We start from the raw sequence: 19,090 nt of genomic DNA, 5'->3' as shown, positions 1-19,090 counted from the left end.
GCTGGTCTGACCTGAAGTTGAAGTCCTGCGTGTTGAGTTGGTATTTTAAGGTATTTTAAGGGCTTCGGTAAAACAAAAACATTTTCTGGCATTGTGAAAATTTCAACATGCGTTTTAAGTGTCGCAGCATCAATAAGATGACAGTGGAATAATTTGATATACAATGCACATTTTGTTAATATCTTAAAATCTGAAGCATTTAATCTCACAAATTCATTCATTCGGACTGCCCTAATTTTAGGAAATTATCCTTTTCTTTTGGTATTGCCATTGGGTGTTATTTACTGCGGTGAAGACATCTTTAGAAGTTTCATAACAACAACAGTACGGGATGTAAGTTCTACCCAAGTTCCTAATCTGCTTGATACAGCACTGATCCTTGTGCCACTTAGAGCCCTGGAACATAACCTGAGTTCTATGACTGAGTGTTTACCGAAGCTTGTAGAAAAGTCACGGAGGTCGATGCACATTCAAAGCGGTGGTGTTTACTAACCAGGGCAGAGTCACTCCGCTAAGTCTGAGTCATGGGGCTGTGGTCGGCCTTAGTCATTGGTTTGTGACTGCTGTTAAGAAGCTTTGAGTAATTCTGCTCATTTACAGCAACACACGCACTGTGCTAATAATGTCCACAATCGGCTCAGTGCATCATTAGTCCGGTTTTTGAAATAATCTGCTTGTGTGTGGTAGAAAATGATAAAACACAATAGATGACTGATGAGGTGAGTTTGAAAAATTAAACAATGTGTTTGCAGTGTCTTTTTGCACTTTTGGAAAAGGAAAGTAATTTTCTGAAACCTCGTAGTCAAGTGTTAGCCAATGGTAAGCAGGTGAAGGCCTCTTAGACATTTCACATTGGTTTTAGATCAAAGAAAGACAGATCTACTAAAAGAAACAAAGCTTACCCAGAGGCTGGGTGATGTTCTCATACATCGAGTTGTACAAAAACGTCCCTGAGCTTCATTACGTGGAAAGCCTCAGCCTTGACCTGAAGAGGGTTTGATCTAAATTGGATTGCTTTAGTTTGAAATGCAGAGGTGGGTGGCGAAAAGTCTGTGGTCTTAGGTCCTAGGGATCAGATAAGTTCTTTTTACTGTGTATCAGATAGATACCACAGGTGGAGCCTGCTGTGAACTTTACATTAGCAGTAGAGTTCCCTACATACCCGGTCTGACTGATATAAATCTAACTCTAAAAACCTAAAAAAGAAATATGTTTAGAATGAAGGACTAGCAAATACTCAGTGGGAAACAATTCACGTCATTACCACCATGCTGGGGTCAAAGGTGAAAAAAACAAACAAACCAGAAGTGATGCTCTTTCTCTTGGGTAAAAAGAATACAGAGTGGTGCTGTACACCCCCAGCTGCATCAACAAAACCTCTAACTTAACTTTATTAACTTTAAATAACTTTATAAATTAATTCTGGCCATATATGTGTATATGATATATATGGAATAGTGTAAAGCAGTGATGATCAACTCGTGGCTTGTGAGCGAAATTTTCTTTTATTGGAGCATCAAGCGCAGGGTTAACTTAAAAATATAAATATTCAACACTCCACCTCCAATATTTAATGGTTGCCCAAACTATGGTTCTTGTATCTTTTCTCAATAATCAGTCTATTCAGTTTTTTTTTTTTTAGCAGAACATACATGGTCAGACTTTTGCCTAACTGGTAAGTAATACTACATACTTGTCATTATACTATTAATACATTTTCCTTTAAATGGGCTAGAAATTAAAGATAATTTATATGAAATATTCATTAGTTCAACTTGTCAAAATGGATTTCTATAGAAATGTCATAAATACAACGACACAGCCCATTTAAATGGACACAAAAAAAATCTGTAATGTTTTGCTGGATATTGAACCCCCATGTCTTTCAAACTCCCCAACTACAGCACATCAATGAACCATTAGCCTACTGTAGCTTTCAGCTCTCCCTGTTTTTTTTTCTCTCCTTTGCTGAATTCCTTTATTACTCCTGTACCTACTGGTTTGTGAAGCAACCAATAAAGTTGGACATGGAGGTTGAAATGCTTTTATTTGCCACAGTAAATCAAATAAAGGCTCTCATGGCAACACATTAATCACAGTGACAAGATTTTTTATGACATTGCGAGAGGGATGTTTCACTGGGCGATTGGAGAAAAAAAAAAAAAAAGAAATAAACACCAAGAACCAGTAGATACAAGTGTAATCTCTGAGAGGTAAATAAGACACATATGGGAATTAATTTAGAATCTAAGAAATGGAAGATGAAACTTTAGCAGCTAACATTTAGCTGCAATGTTTAAGGTGTAAAACGTTGGAATTTACATAACTGAAAACATATTATTTATATTTTCAGATATGTGCAAGGGAGCAATATAAAATACACCAACGTCTAAAAAGTAATATTATGAAAGAATAAAGAAATTTTATATCAGCAGCTGCAATAACATAACCATTAGAAATATGTACAAAAGGTTCCTCGGTTTACGCCATCCTTGACCTACTGCGTTTTGTGGTTAAATCGACATCTCCTATAGATTTACTATTTTTTGTTCCATCACGTTGACAAACGTCATTAAAACAAATTTTGTACAGGACATAGTTGTTGAGCGGGTCGGACAAATGTGTTGTCATGGAAAATTCGTTCACATTTGCCAGTTGTAAATGAGATTGTGCTTTTGGTAACTTTTTTTCCCTTGTTATTGCTCCCAAGCGTTTTTTTTTTTTATTAATTTTTTGGTAACTTTTTTTCCCTTGTTATGGCTCCCAAGCATCAGTCAGACCCTCCTGATGTTTTTATGTGCTAGGTTATGATGTAACCACTGCCTTGGTGTTAGTGAGTGACGCAGGAACAGAAGTCGAGGACCTCTGTTATAGTAATAATGGCAGTATAATTGTAACACTATAATGATGTAGATGAATATAGCCTAACCATGAATCCAATGGTAATGATAATATAAAACATCATCAACGTAGAAAACAGTTATGTTGAACTAGTGATGGTGTAAGCGGTGCGATAATATAAATTTAAAAAAGTGTACAACAGAGCGAAATAACAAGATGGAATGTTTTTGTTTTTTGTTTTTTTTATTCACAAAGCTCTGTTAAGCCTAACAGGAACATTTCCTTCCCCTCTGTCCCTGCATGGAGCGAACTAAAGTTGGTGAAACAACTCAGCCTTGACCTTGTGTGAAAAGCAATAGAGCTACAGATTGGTATCTCACCAACAGTGTCTGTAACTGGACTTTCTGCATTGAGACAAATGGAAACTGTCCGGTTTAACTGGACCCTGTTGCCCATTTGTTTCTGGATCTCCGACCCCCTTGGGCTCTCCTCTCTCCCAGACTATTAGCTATAGGCACCTGGCCCCCAGTGAAGTGTCTGCCAGTGATAAGTGAACTAACCCAATCAGAGCAGAGCTGCTTAAGGCCTCTTATCTCTTGCTCTGCAGCCCGGGCCGACTGGAGCGTCGTAATCTCTCCTTCTCACAATGCGGTGGTTTGATTCTTGCCTCGTCGGCACTGAACGTGAAGTGGTTGGACGCAGAGTGGTCAGATCGATGAACATCGACGCAGGCCCATTACGTGAGGTGGTCGACTTCCTCTCGACACCATCACTCCGAGGGCATCGTCTTCATAGATTGGTTTCTTTGACCTGCAAGTTGGAGTTGGAGTGAACGTTTTTTTTTCCTAAGTGAAACATTCTCCCCGACGGTTGAAAAATGGTTGAATTGAAGTGTTCTGCTGAACAATGTTGTTGCAGAAAGTCCTTGGAGTTTCTTTATAAAAAATTAAAAAGACAAAAACTTTTTTTAAATAAATGAAGGTCATGTTGTGTTTGAAAGTATTTGGGCACTGCTGGTTTTTTTAATTTTTTTAATTTTAATTTTTTTATCCAATTTCACCCAGAAGTTCAATAAAAGGGGAACTGATCTGGTGCAAAAGTTTCACCAAACTAAATAGGATTCCGAAAAAAAATAATGTTATGTAACTTATGTTAGATTCCTAACATATTTACACGTCTTTAATGGTTTAATAATATTGTGGTTGGACTCTGGTGCTCAGTCAGACTGCTGAGGATGTTCACATGACCTTTTGCGGTTTAATAATATTGTGGTTGGACTCTGGAGTGCTCAGTCAGACTGAAGGATGTTCACATGACCTTTTGCGGAGAATGTGAAACATAAAGCCATCACTGAGAGTGCATTTTTCAAAGGCACATCACTGTATTCTTGTATTTTATCACAGACTCAGTGGTCCATAAGACCACTTTGCTTTAAAAAAAACCCACCAACCCCCCTCTCCCAAACCTTTTCTCTCTGTTGCACCGCTTTGGAGTTGTTTTTGGCCACACCTTTTTTCATTTAGAACCTTTTTAGAGAAACGGCGTGGATGAACTGTTAAAACCAAATGAATTTATTATTATTATTATTATAATACACCAAGATATAAACCCCAGACCAGAGAACACTCTGTAGTCACTGTATAGACTTGAATAGTTTTTTCTTTTTTTTTTAATCTTTCAGTTTTGCTTGTGATATTTTCAACATGTTATTTCACACCTCCAACTCACATGTTCTGTCGTCTTATACTAATGCCTAAGAAGCCCACTCTAATTTTGTGCTGTATTTAATTACACAGTCAGTGCAGTAATGGCAGGATTTCATGCTAACATCAAAATTTAATTATGAACTATTCATAGCAGTCACACTCTGAAATGTGACCTGAATAATTCAAACTCAGATGTTCAATAACAGTCTGTGACAATCTTCCGTGTCATCTGTGGGCTGCTGTGGTCCTCCCAGCAGGGGGCCGGTCTTCAGTGACACATGACACAGACATGAATCACAGATTATTTCATTAAAATGTCAAAAACGTTATCCCACTGTGAAACACCCAAAGGTTTCCATGAAATCTTGCAAAACGACTTTCCCCGCACTAATTAAAGGCCAATCTTTTAAATGATGTGTAGCAAATTAAATCAAGGTATAAAAAAAGAGAAGCAACTCAAGTTGTACAGAAACTAATTTGTTCTTCTCTTCTACGATTCTCCAGCTTCTACCTTATCTCGAGTCCAATTTGACGGGATTTAAACAGCTGGAGATTCTTAACTTCAGGAATGGCAGCGTTGTGGTAAACAGCAGGATGAAGCTGGACAAGCCGGTACCTTACAACGTGACCCAGGCCGTGCACTGTGTCCTGGAAGACTTCTGCAGCGCAGCGTCTAAACGGCTCGACATTGAAATAGACAGCCGCTCCTTGGAAGTGGAACCAGGTGAAATCTTGGTCTTGTTATTTTCTCTGAGCCAAAGACGGTGAAGACTTCCTGAAATACAGATAAATATTAATAATACAACAATAGACGGTGAAGATATGCATTTAAAATTCACAAGTACAACCTTCAAGTCTGAAGTTAATGTCCATCCCCAACAACCTGACATTTTAAGATCCTCTAAAAACACAGAAAGTGAGGTTTTTTTTATTTTTTTAAAGATATTTTAAATCCGAGGTGCCCTCACCTTTTTTGGCTTGGGAGCTAATTTTCACATGTGCATACCTCATATAAACAGCCCTAAAGCACAAAATGATTCAATTACTGCAGTACAGGGTCACTACTATACAGTATAAAATTATATTAATATGTTTTATTTATTTAAATCGCTCATGATCTACCATCACTCCTATAGGGAGATAGATCTTGATCTTCCTATTGAGCATCACTGCTTGAAATCATTAACTGTTATATTTATGTTTTGGAAAAAGCTTGACTTCTATATAACAAAAACATAGCTCTGTGTAATTTAAAAACAAAACAAAAAAACCACCCTAAAAGTAAAAAAAAAAAAAATCCTTGCATTTACCAAAAACAAAATCATAAAATTTAGTCAAACAAACTCAAATATGTGAAAGTAATCAGTGTCAACACTATCCAGAAATCCAACCGACGGTAGTTCAAAGAAAGCCAAAAACATGAAGCTAAATCAGCTGACACTAAATTGCTGCAAAGCTTAATTGTAAAAGTTGAAAATGGACCTTTAACATCAGCAGTGTCAAACATACGGCCCGCGGGCCAAAACCGGGCCGCTAGGAGAATTTTTAAATGAAAAATTGTTCATGATGTTTTGTCAAATGATGTTTAATTAAATATGAATATTTTCTTATTTACTTGTACTTATTTGCCTGAAAACAAAGGGGAATATTTACTTATTTGCATAAAAACAAAGGGGAATATAATGGACTTGTTGTTATTTATGGGTAACTCTGTTGTGATTGTACTGGTCCGGCCCACATCTAATCAGACTGTTCGACACCCCTGTTTAACATGATTAAAAAAGTGATTAAACGGGACCAGAACTTCCATTATGTGGAGGATCCTGTTCATTTTTGCGACTTCATTAAAACACCTCAGTCTCAAGGTCCCGTCTGACTCAGTCCAGAGACCAGTGGATGCTGAATTAATTTTAATGAGGCGTGCCGTCGCCTCTGTGCTCTGTGCTTCCTGCCTCTCCCTCGTCTCATCGCCATTCTCCTCTCTTCATTTCCTCTCTCCTCTCCCGCTGGTTACAGCTGACCACGGAGACCCCTGTAAGTTCCTGGCCTGCAACGAGTTTTCCCGCTGTGTGGTCAACACCTGGACAGACGAGGCGGAGTGCCTGTGTGACCCCGGCTACAGGACGGTGGACGGCCTGCCGTGCCAGAGCACGTGCGCGTTGCAGCCCGACTACTGTCTGAATGGAGGCCTGTGTGAAATAATCCCCGGGCACGGAGCCACCTGCAGGTGCACAAAAGCTGACGGATGAAAGAAAGAGCAAAGATGACGGGGTCTAATCTCAGTCTTTACAGATGGTCTGCAGAAAGGGAAACTTTTTTAAAAAAAAGTACTGCATTTAGAAGTTTCACACAAACCAAATATAGACGCGGCAGAGTGGAGACTGTGAGTGTTCCACCACCACCGCTGCTGCTGCTGCTAGTGCGGTGCATCCTGTGTTTATTGCTGCCATTGAGCAACTCACACTGTCATCCTCATAGATCAGGTGTCATCACATTCTCGCCCAAGGGTGAATCCAGGCACTTTCATCGGTTTTGTGTGCCCCATGACTTTTCGGTTAAAAATTTATGGCCCATTTTCAGAGCCAGGGATTTTTTTTTTTACCCATGTGGAATGTGTTTCAAGGGCTTTGGACACAGTGAGTCAGTAAAATAAGTTTGTGTGTAGAAGACTCACAAAAAAGATGGATGTGATGCTAAATCTAACAAACTTAAAACAAAGCTTCTGTTCTATTCTGGTTCTAGGCAGGGTTGAACTTAAAAGTAGAGTGTCTGCTGTTGTGCCTATAGGAGGGTAGGTTAAAAAAACCCCGAGACCAATCGTAAAAAAAAAAATATCCATATTTCAAGACAACAAAGCTCTAGAAAATCTCCATTTGAGTCTAAGCATTTCAGCGAACTGTGTTTCCGTCTTTGAAGAATTCTGGGTGAGTCCTTGGCTCAAGGTCACAGCCTGTGTCTCTGCTTCATCCAAGGACTGAAGACCAGTTACTTTGAAATATTCCTTCAGCTCTGGAAAAAAAAATAGATACTGTACAGACCTGTGGCCAATCTTTAATATTTTCATCAGGTTGTATTTCAAGTTTAGTTAAATCCATCTATCTGTCTATCGATCTAAAGCTAAAATACTTTATTTTTTCCCCAAATTACTTATAATTTAACTGTAATAACTGTGTCATTTACCAGCAGTAGCCTCAAGCTAACCAAAACATCATACCAAGGTTGCTAAAGCTAATGAGGCTAAGGCTACATTGCTCTGCTTCTTTGACAGATATTCAGTTACATTGTCTCCTATCAATCTTCAAAGGTCAAATGTCAAACCCAGCAGACTCAGTTATGGTCCTGGTCCATGTTGTCAGTTACCAGATGACACCAGTTTTGTTTCCTAGTGATCGACTTGTATACCTTCATAACACCCGTGAAAATATTCTACTGTTTACATATGTGTTTCCTCAGATGTCCTGTGGGTAAATACTGGCACTACCACGGCCCCCGCTGCTCCGAGGTGGTGTCGCTGCCACTCGACCCCTCGCTCATCGTGACCTGCCTGGTTGGAAGCCTCTGTTTCGTTTGTGCCGTCATCGGCACTTTGGTTTTCATAAACAGGAAATGTATAAAGAACAAGAAGGCGGTGACTTTGGTGTAAGTACCGGCTCCCTGTTTCTATAAAAGTGTTATTATTTTTATTTTTGTTATACAGCATGTCCTCTTACGTTGTAGGCACACTCTTGCTCCTTATGCCTTTGAGAACACGTTGAGGGAGAACCCGGTGTTTGAGAACGACGACGGTGTCTTAACTCAGGTGTCCACACGTTCAGCTTCTTCTCAGTCCCAACGGTCTGAGCAAGAACATTTGGCCTCCTTTGAGAATATTCACCTGAGTATTGAGGTACACCGTGCAGAGTAACCTTCAACCTGCCACTAATGCTGCACTAACGCTACGACCTGTGGTCTGTTAATACGCTGTAACAAACTAATGATCTTTTTTATCTGTTCTTGTAAAAGTTTATGTTCCTCCTCTAATTAAAGTCGCCGTTAAAGCGAGATAAACTCATTTGTCAAACCGTCCACTTATCCTTACGTTTTTATAACAGAACCTTATTGGAGTTTTTAAGGTAATCACATAAACAACATTTTATTTCCAGATAAATAGATATACCTTTTAAAAAGCATTTACTTTCACTTAAACCGATGATAATCAACTGGCGGCCAGCGGGCCACGTCAGGCCCACCTACACACCAACTGAGACTTCAATGAATATCAGAAATATATGTATATTTTTATTATATATGTATATTTTTATTATATATATTATATATATTTAGTTTTTTGGGTAAAGGTACGGAGCCCCTAAAGGGACATGGAAAAAAAGAAAAAAAGGAAATGTTTCTAGCGAACATGAGATACTTTCTCGTGAGCACCAGAAAGTATCTCAAAACTCCCCTAAGAATGAAAGAATTTGTCTTCAGTTTTTTGAGCTCCCTGAACAAAACCTGAGTGTGTGGCTATTACAGACACACACACACACACACACACCAACAGCTTTGAAGATTCCTCGTTCCTGATCACACTATTAAAGCACAAAGCAGCTTTCTTGTACACAAGGCGCTCTCTTTCTGGCAGATCGATCCTGGGCTATAGATTTTCTACCTTTAATTCTGCCCGGAGCCTGTGGTCCGGCCCAGAGAAATGTAATAATGAAGTGCAGTGTAAACACGGCGGCTGTCTTCTCTCTGTCTCCTCAGATCCCCCGACATCTCTACACAACAAGGTCGGAAAAATTAGTCTCAGAAATGGTGGACTTCCATCAGTGCATACCACACCAGGTAATGAAAATGAAAACAAAAACATCTATTTGGAATCTGAACTCAGTGGAAATGTGACAACATAAACAACATTTTGACACGTGAAGTAATTTCACTGTGATATTTTACAGCATGTTGATGAATTCAAAGGTAAAGTTTGCTCTGACTGATTATTATCAAACCTACAAACAAAATGTCTCTTCAGAACACATCTGGTAAAATGTAAAAATAAACATGACCGAATACTAAATTCTAACCTCCTACTGATTTGTGTAATGAGAAAATGACTAATGAACCTGAATCAATAAATGCAAAGAAAATAATTTTGGTTTAATTAAATACGCTTTTGATTGATCAAATGTAAATGACTTGTAATTTAAGTAGTTAGAAGTTAGAAAAAAACAAACATAACCCAAGGCTAATGAATACTTTTGTCTCCTCCGTCCTCCAGACGTGGCAACTGCCAAACGAATACAGGACCTGCTGTGTTTTCAGGACAGCAGAAAATGAAGGATTTGAGGTATGACTTGTCCCACACCTCGGGTCAAACTTGACCAGTGGAGGAGTTTCTGATGGAATTGAACTACATTGTTTGTTTCAAAGACTTTATATGATGGAATTGAACTACATTGTTTGTTTCATAGACTTATTTCTTGTTTCATATAACATTTAGGACATTTGCATCTGTGATTGTTTCATGTAATTAATCTCAGTTTAACTCTTATTTACAAGATGCTGATCAAGTCACTTTCCCCCAAAACAGTTATATCAAGACAACCTAAACGTCATCATATATAAAATAATATTATTAAATTTGCCATGTGTGCAAAAAAAAAAAAAAAACACTGTTTAAGTACAAGTCAGTTCTCCCTTGTTACTCTCTGTAAAGTACTTGTCTGGTACTTTACAGAGAGTAACATGCCTTTTTTAAAAGTATGTAGAAATGTTGTGTTCTCTCAGTAAAGAAAAAGAAAAACCCACAAAATATATTTACCCGTACAAAGAAACAAGGTAGACATATAAATGTTAGCAACTGTGATTAATTGTAAATGGAGAAAGAAAATTTAACATCAAGGTAGTTGTAAACATTTACAAGATTTGAAATCGAGGTAAATGTAAACATATGGTTAACATGTTAACCACGAGATAAAGCTAAATGTAAATATTAAGGTAAATGTCAAAATTAAAATTGTTAACATGAGGGGGAAATGTAAACATCAAGAAAAAAAACCATATTGAGGTAAATGTAAAAAACAAAAAGAATTGAATGTTTACATTAAGCAAAACTGTTAAAATTGTTCACATGTAGATACATATGAACAAGAAACAAAATTGTAAACATCAGGCTTCATGTGAAAAATTAGCTAACAAGCTCAACTAAACTAAACTTCAAAGGACTTCACTGAAGTAAAGACGACGAGTCTTCATTCAAATATTTACTATTTCTCATAAAGCCGGCCTGTGGTGGTTTAGGGCTGTATTTCCTGTTTTCTACTTTACCTGAACATATTCCTGGTGACAGTAAAAACAAAAGGGTCGTTTGTATTATGTTGAGAATTTTTTTTTTTTTTGGTGATCTGTTAGTTAGTAAGTTAACATAAGCTGTAACATTTCACAGGACACATTCAGTTCTGCCATATTTTTTGGGTTAAACTGTGATAACCACAAAGGTTCGTTCACTTTTACAACTCAATCTCAGACTCATCTGTGTCCGGTTCTTATCAACGGTTTACATTTTGTTGACAGAGTCTTAATGTCGACTTCGTCTACACTGAAACCCGGTATTATTTTCTATGTGATGTAGTAGAAACCTTTCCTGTTCTCTACAGCTTTCTTTCTCCCCTCATAATGAGGTCATTATTATTTAGCACAGACACACAGTCAGGTATCTGCACCTTAGATTGAACACTGCTGTTTGCTACAATGTTATTTCTTTGATAAAGAGCTGGAATGTATAGACTGTGGACCTGGCTCATGCCAATTTGTGTATAGAAGAAACATGTCTTTATTGTCTTTATTGTGAAATTCAAAATGTCTTCCATTAACCACGTCTCCTACATCTGCTCTGTCTCCTCTACTTTTTTTTAAAGCACACATTTTACATTTTTAAGTGACAATAAAAGTGTTTTTGCTGCAGTGAAAACGCTTTGTATTTCAATTGGAATATTTAATGTTTGGACTGTGGTAAATGAAATCACTGTCCATACATTAAAAAATATATAGTTTAAATTAACTAACTCTATAGGATGTTTTTGTGTTAGTGGCAACAACAACAGGAGGCGGACGCACCGAGCAGGAAAAGCCGATAAAAGTTAATTTAACATCAGTGGGAAACGAGCGGAGTGAGCGCTGAGTAAGGATCTTCAGCAGATCAAGGAGAGGAAAGAGGAGGAGGAGGAGGAGGCAGAGGAAGGATGGCTGGATGACTGACTGGATGGATGGATGGATGGATGTGTCACACAGAGCGAGGCAGGAAATGGATCAGAAAGATGTGGATCTCGATGCAGAAGAGACGGGAGCCGGGGATTTATGCTGCAGCAGCAGGTGAGTGATGACAGTCTGGGTGATGAACAGCAGGTGAGCAGGTGGAGTGGTGGGAAGGTAAGTAGGTCAGCCACGCCCGACACGCACACAAACACAGGAAAAGATAAGAGGTGAGTGCTGAGTGGATCACTCTGCTCCCAGAGAGAGGCCAGAGACGTCTGTTAGAAACTCAGATGTTTGTCAAATACCTGAGGACCTGCTGCTGATGTTTGAAATTATATAAATGTGAGTTTCCAACAATGACACTTTAATTTCACTAACTTTTTTTCCTCTCTCTCACGTACTTCAGTACTTCAAGTCAAACATTTTGAGAAGTAACAAAAAGTTTTACCTCATTGAAAACTGCTGTATTTTTGCATCCATCAGAATGGTGTTTTTCAACCCGAGGGTTGTGACTCCATATGGGGTGTCCTGGAACTCGAATGTTTTTGCTCAAATGTTGATTATGCTAATCTATGCTAATCCTGTTAGCCGCTATTAGCATTTTGCTAATCAGAGATCCAAGAAAATAAAACAAATAAAAAGACAAAGTGCCAAAGATGAGGATATGCAGCAGGTTTATTTCATATCAGCAGTCCAGTGCCAAGGTCAAAGGTCACAGTTCTAAATTAACTAACAGAAAAGTCAGATTTAAATTTAATTAACTAATTCACACAAAAAATACACACAAAATCCTACTATTGCCTGGAAAATTACCCTGAAAACCAAAAAAAAAAAAAAAGTCAAACTCCAAATCGTTTCCCATTTTGCATATCAAATAAACAACAATAAAAAAGTTATATTTTATTTCAATCCAGCAGGACTGTGTATGAGGCGAGAAACAGAGGACGAATAAAACAGGGGAAAATGCTAATAGAATTAAAGAGCTTCTTAAAATGTATTTCAATTTTAAATAACTACGTAGAGAAGAAAAATTCAGAAATATACCAAATTATTTTTTAACTTCATTTCTGATTTGAGCTTTTTAGTAACTTTTTACTAAAGTCTATTCCTATTTATAGTAAAATAGAAGACAAAGAAGGATTTTATTTTCAAATGTTTTTTTTTGTTCCATAGTGCAGCGGTTTCATATTTGAGCTTTTTTTTCCCTCCAATGTTTACGTAGTCTTTATAAAGACATAGATATCATGATCTTATACTTTTATGCGTCATACGTGTTTTATGGTTGTGACATTTTATCCATGTAATGAAACATTACGTCTTCGATTTCGTTCTCGTACACGTCTGTGCGGAGCTGCAGTGACGTGCACTGACGTCACGATAATTACTGTAGATCACTACCACACGACTCGCAGGACTAGACGGCACCGCGTCTTTACAGTCCAGCTTTTCCTCTGCCTTGTCCAGACTGACAGCGGCTCAGGTTTAAAGCTTCAGCAGAAAGGCTGCAATTAAGACTCCGCTGCTGTTGTGCAGCAAAATCACATTTTAAGGCATCACGGAGGGAAAAGTGCCATCGAGCACAGTGTGAAAGGAAGAAGGAAAATGTTAATGATTCACCACCGAGGCGCTCACTGCAACAGGACCATACAAAAGATGAAAATAAATGACATTCAGGCAACTCTGAAGGAAATGCTTCCACTGTGTCCTCTGCAGTGTGTGTGTGTGTGTGTGTGTGTGTGTGTGTGTGTGTGTATGTGTGTGTGTGTGTGTCTGTGTGTGTGTAGTTGTCTAATCTAGTGTTTGTGTGCTTTTTGGGTCCAGGCTGGATCACTTGAAGAGACTCTGCAGCATGGCCGTGGCGTAGGTGGGCCGCGCCTGCTTGTTTTCGATGGCTTTCTTCAGGTATTGAATTCCGTCGCAGCGTTCCCAGATTTCCTCAAACTGCCTGGGCAGGATCTCCGCCCCCCTCTTCCTGGTCAGTCCCGTCTCCTCCAGGCTAAGCTCGCACATCTCCATGTCATCTTTTCCTGAGATGGTGAGGTCACGGAGTCGGAGAAAGGTAGAAAGACAGAAGGTGAATTTCTTTCAACTTTTCCAGTTTGATTTGCTACCTGGAGACAACGTTGTCCAATCAGAGTGACTGATGAAAACAGGACTTTTCAAATGGGTGAATCTCTTCTAGTTGTAGAAAACCGTGACATGAATGTACAACACATAAAGACCAACATCCATTCACGCTCACGTTCACACCTCTGGTCAATTTGGAGTGAACGGTTCCTTCATGGGTTTGGGAAGAAACACAACCAACGCAGACAAGGAGACAATTAAACCTTATACAGGGAGTTTACGAGTAACCACTGGGGCTCGAACCAGTGATATGGTTCCAAAAATGGGGGGCGTGGCCTAGTCAGAGGCCTCTGCAAGGCTCACAAATTTTATTTTCAATAACGTTTTGGTTGTGCCACAGTAACAAATATGATTTTGATATAATGGATTTATTGCGTGATAATGAATGAATTTTTCATAATATTTGAGACGCTAATTTACCTGCGACCAACACGATGGGCTGTTTATCAGGGTGCAGCTCCATCTGTCTTGCTATCCAGGGCCCATCAAAGTGTGCGTACCACCAGCCCTTCTTTTTGGTTTGTGGGTCCTTGTACTGGTCCGCGGGCCGGATGAAGGGAATGCGGAAATAACGCTGCTGCCGGTTCATGGCCACCTCCTGATGCTGCGCCGTCATTGGAGGAGCTGGATTCTGTTCGGCTGTGGAGTAAAAAAAAACAACAACATATTTTTCCCCCTTTTGCTTTGAAACGAGTGTAACCTTAAAAATCCTGGTGTTTTTCCACGACAGCACAAACAGCCTCCGCTTAGCAGAAAAACAAAGAAAAAAGCTCTCACAAAAATACAAGATCAAAAAGGGTTCAGGAAATGCAGCGGTAAATACCACGGAGGGAAATCTTCTTAAGGCTGCTCTTAGCCTCTTATCAAATGGCCCTGGGTAAAAAGGCCACGAACCGGATCCTGATGTGAGGCCTCCAAATGTGCAGCTAATGTTTTCATATCAAAAGAGAAATGTGAATAAAAACAGGGAACGTAATGTTGCTCCATCCACAGCAACATGGACGTTTGTGTTTTAAGATGAAAAAGGCTGGAAATGCAAATCAGCAGAAAGCTTTCAAGCATTCAAATAGCACTCGAGTGTGTGTGCGTGTGTGTGTGTGCGTGTGTGTGCGTGTGTGTGTCGGGGCTGACACCATGCTCGGTTGAGCTGAGAATGAAATGAGCAACGCGGCGAGCTGTCAGCGGAGCAGCCACTGAACCTGACGAGGCACGTCTGGCGCTCACTCACTAATTAAAACAAATAATCCTGACTGGAGCAGACAGTTTTAAAGGCGCTAATGTTCAGTGGGCTAAGTGGATGTTGCAAAACACGGGCGGGCGGTTTGTTAGGGTCAAATTGACGTACGGCGCTGACGGCTTCTAATTTCTTCTCGACCAATCGGACAAAAAAAAAGTTAATTTATGATGTCATCACGTTGTCAGAGGACGAACTACCCAGACATTAAAAAAAGTTAATTTATGATGTCATCACACTGGCAGATGACGAACTACCCAGACACACACGATCATGTGACTCTCCATACATTACTTTCGAAGCTTTTGCTGATGGAGAGAACACGGTATTATGTTGAAAAAGTTTCTGACTGACCTCTGACCTCTGACCCTCTGTTCATGTCACCTCTTTGAATTCTCCTCCTATGCAGAGTCATGTAAACGCCTGTATTATGTAGTGATTATGACTAATGGTGAAGTGGACGATTAAATATCAGCGTAGGTCAATCGGAGGGAGAGAATGTGTCGTCACACAAGTGATAAAGAAATACTTTGATGATTTTTTTGAGTCTAGGGGACGTCGGTCTTTTCATACTCAGGTCAAGGCGTCAACAAAATGTTTTTTTCTATCCGAAGCCCTGAGTCAACAACTCTATTTGTCGTGGGGACAGATTTTTCTGGACAGACACCCTGGGGGCCGACACTCAAGTAAAATGAAATAAAAATCCCATTTTTGTCTAACGTTATAATGTGGTGTTTATTTTGGAACCCAGTCGTGGGCCAGATCAGATGGTTCAGCGGGTGGGATTCGGCCCGCAGGCCTTCAGTTGATAATCGCTGCACCAGACTCGTGCGGTCGTGTGGTTTCATGTGCCTGATCTCCTCGGCAGGTCTCGCAGCATCAAAACACAAGAAGTCAGAAAAATAACGAGCTTCTTCTGACCGTAGTCGGTGACAGACTTCGGAGCCCTCTGGTCGCCGCCGCCGCCGTCATCAATTCGCTTCTTGTTCTTGGCCTTCCACGCGTGATACACCTTCAGCCGGCGATGGAACTCCTCTCTGCAGGCGGCCAGAAGTTCAATATCTGTGAGCACAGCAGGACGGCAATCAAACAACTTCCATCATGAAAAACACTCTCTCTACAGCAGCGGCGCCGACTATTGACGGGTTCAATGCGAGCGTTCTGAGGAGCCGTACAGTTGAAGAACCTGCTGTAATATTTCACATGCATGAGAACTTTACGACTGACTCGGAGCCGAACGTCCAAATTCATTGATGTATAAATAAAGCTGGACGTAATGAAACCTGCGTATGTCACGGTGCTGCACTGCAGAGAGAGATGATCATTTACCACAGACAGGACCCAGATGGACAGAGTAGGGGACGAGTGACTGGAGGACATCAGCAGGAGTGACAGGACAGCAGAGAGACGGTTTGGAGACAGAGTGACAGAGTGTCCCAGAGACAGAGGGATGAGCTGGAGGAGGCCGTGTCAAAAAAGTGCTGAGGTTTTTTTCTTATTCGGTGTGAGGAGAATGGAATAAGGCTGAGCAGTTGGAGACAGATGAGGACATTAAATCTGGTTGGAGCGGAGGTGGAGGCAAACGGAAGACGGGGATGTTTAAAAAGAGTAAAAAACAACTGTTTTAATGATCTTCAACGTGCAAAAAAAATCCAACAGAAACCAAACTGTTAAATCTGTTCCTTCTGTGTTCAGCACGAAGCGATCTTGACCCCGACCCTGACCCTTGACCCTGACCCAACACTGCTGGACCAGGCCTCTGTTGGAATCATGCTTTTCTACCCAGCCTGTCCTCCACCTTAAACCTGTTAGTTATTCTTCTAACTTCAAAACCTGCCAATCAGTAACTTTAGGACATTTTTCATTGTTTTCATTCAAGTCCATATGATTATACAGTATATAATTATATGATATATAATTATATAATGTATAATTATATAATGTATAATTATATAATGTATAATCCATACATTATATTGTTGTTTCTAGACATTAAAAGAACTCCTCAAGTTTTCCTAATTCCTGTCTAATCTAATGTATTTAAAGTTGGACTATTCTCATAAAACAATCTTTATTTAACATTCCAACTATTCTCAAAGTAATAAAGTCAAAAATTAAAAAAAAAAAATCTCCAATGTCTCTCTCTAATTGACGAATTAAATCTAATCCAAACTAATATAATTTATTCTAATCCAATCCAATCTAATAATCTAATCTGAAGTCTTTTCTCCTAAAACACATATGAATTAACATTTGCGACGTTACCTTCTAACATGAACCTCTTGTCAACTGTTTTTTAAACCTTGTTTGTAACACACAGCGTTGAGGTCCCTCCCTGTTTTTCCTTCGCTTTTAATAAAAAACCCCAAATAAATATTTCTCTTCAACAACATGGAGCCATAATCGTCCTCGTCCTCTCTAATGCGCCGCCTTCAGCCTCAGCCAAACAGCCAGATGTCTTTGTGAACTCCTATTAAAGTCCTCAACTTCTGATCACACAACGGGGGGTAGGGTGGGGGTCTGCTTTTCATGCTAACAGAGAAAAAGAGCTTTGGCTGGGGAATATTTGGAAAGGGCTATCCTTCATAATGGCCATAATTTCCTCCTCTCCGCCGCCACAGCACACGCTGATGAGCCGTAGCAGCTGCGGGAACTTTCATCCATCTTTTGATTTTTCTTAGGCGAGACATTCCGTGTCCACTACAGCTGCAGCCTCAGCTTTTCAGCCTCAGTTTGGAAACTTACTACCAGGAGGGGGAAAGAAAAAAACCTCCCCCAAATAAATGCAAATGGAAAAAACATGAGAAAGCAAACGCTGCTGATGAAAGTTTGGAGGTGAAGGGCTGAGGATGGTGCGTCCGACCCCCCCCCCCCCCCCGCTCTGCCCACCTCCTGAGGAACACTCGCTGTTTCCCCAAACCGGCGTGTTTAGGGATTTCTCACCACAAGAGGTGTTGATGACATCTCGCAGCTCAGCATACTTCCATTTGCTGAGGTCGTACTTTTTCACACCGGCAGCTGCTTTAGTCGCCGCCACTTGGGGCCCCCTGCAGGTGACAGATGTGTAAATGGTTACAGTCAGCAAGGTGAAAAAAAAAAAAAAACCAAACCCAAAAAACTAGTCTGACTTTAGTTTAGCTAATTAAATCCAGGTTAGAAGCCGCTCAACAGGGGGGGCTGAAGAGCAGTCTGTATTTATTCTCCCGATGTACTACAGGGGGCTGAAGAGCAGTCTGTATTTATTCTCCCAATGTACTGTGGAAATATATAGAGTGGATTTAAATGCTACCACATGTGAGGTTACCTCAGCTTATGTTAACAACTGCAGTACCTGTAGTACTCCAGTCTCCACAGACGGCTGCAGCAGCTCTGAGCTCAAACTGCTCATCAATTATATGAAGGATTTAGCTTCTCTGTTTACAGCTGCTCCCACCTCAGAGCAGAGGATTACTGACTTGCAGAACATTAGCGACACCGCAATTAGCATTTTCATACAACTCCCGACTGTCGGGGAAGGTGAAACGAGGTCTGAGGAGACAAGTGCACCACAGTGTGTGTGACGTGTGCTGAGGAGTGCAGTGATGGTCAAGGCTTGGGATTTGGCAGGAAGTGAAGTTGAAATTGATGGGTAGGAGTGAGGAGAAGGTTGAAGGAGACGAGTGTCCTTCTGTCATCCATCAGTGACTCAGTAACTACTGTGTACTTGTACTGCATACCTCCCTTCGTCTGCTGAACGTTTGTAGCCTGCACTTGTCACAAACACTTGGCGCCTGTTCTTGCCAAAACACCTGCTTTTTCTTGCCAGGGGTCAGCGGACTAACAGGGATGGTACGGGCGTTAAGAAAAGTGGATGAAAGCAACACTGACACGATTACAGGAGATCGGATCAAATGTAATTCTGTTTTCCCTGAACACAGACGGTGAGAGCGATTCTGGCTTTCAACCCAGAGCA

At 40.2% G+C, this 19,090-nt stretch overlaps 2 protein-coding genes across 6 annotated transcripts in view; one reads left to right on the top strand and one right to left on the bottom strand.

Moving 5' to 3' along the window:
• The window catches only part of LOC103378119 (interphotoreceptor matrix proteoglycan 1-like), a 37,950-nt gene extending 27,992 nt beyond the window's left edge, over positions 1-9,958 (top strand). For 3 of the 4 annotated variants that reach the window (XM_025054810.1, XM_025054801.1, XM_025054807.1), the window contains 6 exons: positions 5,052-5,271; positions 6,564-6,774; positions 8,001-8,186; positions 8,265-8,433; positions 9,291-9,371; positions 9,802-9,958. In XM_025054810.1, coding sequence (XP_024910578.1) covers positions 5,052-5,271; positions 6,564-6,774; positions 8,001-8,186; positions 8,265-8,433; positions 9,291-9,371; positions 9,802-9,876 — 942 coding nt within the window. In that variant the 3' untranslated portion in view covers positions 9,877-9,958. The remainder of the gene's footprint in view (positions 1-5,051; positions 5,272-6,563; positions 6,775-8,000; positions 8,187-8,264; positions 8,434-9,290; positions 9,372-9,801) is intronic. The other variant, XM_008309209.3, reaches the window with a different exon arrangement.
• Positions 9,959-12,377: 2,419 nt separating this feature from the next.
• The window catches only part of LOC103377973 (unconventional myosin-VI-like), a 40,509-nt gene continuing 33,796 nt past the window's right edge, over positions 12,378-19,090 (bottom strand). The window contains exons 29-32 of one of the 2 annotated variants that reach the window (XM_025054792.1): positions 18,028-18,185; positions 16,060-16,200; positions 14,325-14,543; positions 12,378-13,804 (exon numbers count right to left, since the gene is read on the bottom strand). In XM_025054792.1, coding sequence (XP_024910560.1) covers positions 13,605-13,804; positions 14,325-14,543; positions 16,060-16,200; positions 18,028-18,185 — 718 coding nt within the window. In that variant the 3' untranslated portion in view covers positions 12,378-13,604. The remainder of the gene's footprint in view (positions 13,805-14,324; positions 14,544-16,059; positions 16,201-18,027; positions 18,186-19,090) is intronic. The other variant, XM_008308984.3, reaches the window with a different exon arrangement.

Source organism: Cynoglossus semilaevis, chromosome 1, assembly GCF_000523025.1.
Source record: "Cynoglossus semilaevis isolate Cse_v1.0 chromosome 1, Cse_v1.0, whole genome shotgun sequence".
Classification (NCBI taxonomy): domain Eukaryota; kingdom Metazoa; phylum Chordata; class Actinopteri; order Pleuronectiformes; family Cynoglossidae; genus Cynoglossus; species Cynoglossus semilaevis.
This window is presented reverse-complemented; position numbering and strand designations above follow the sequence as displayed.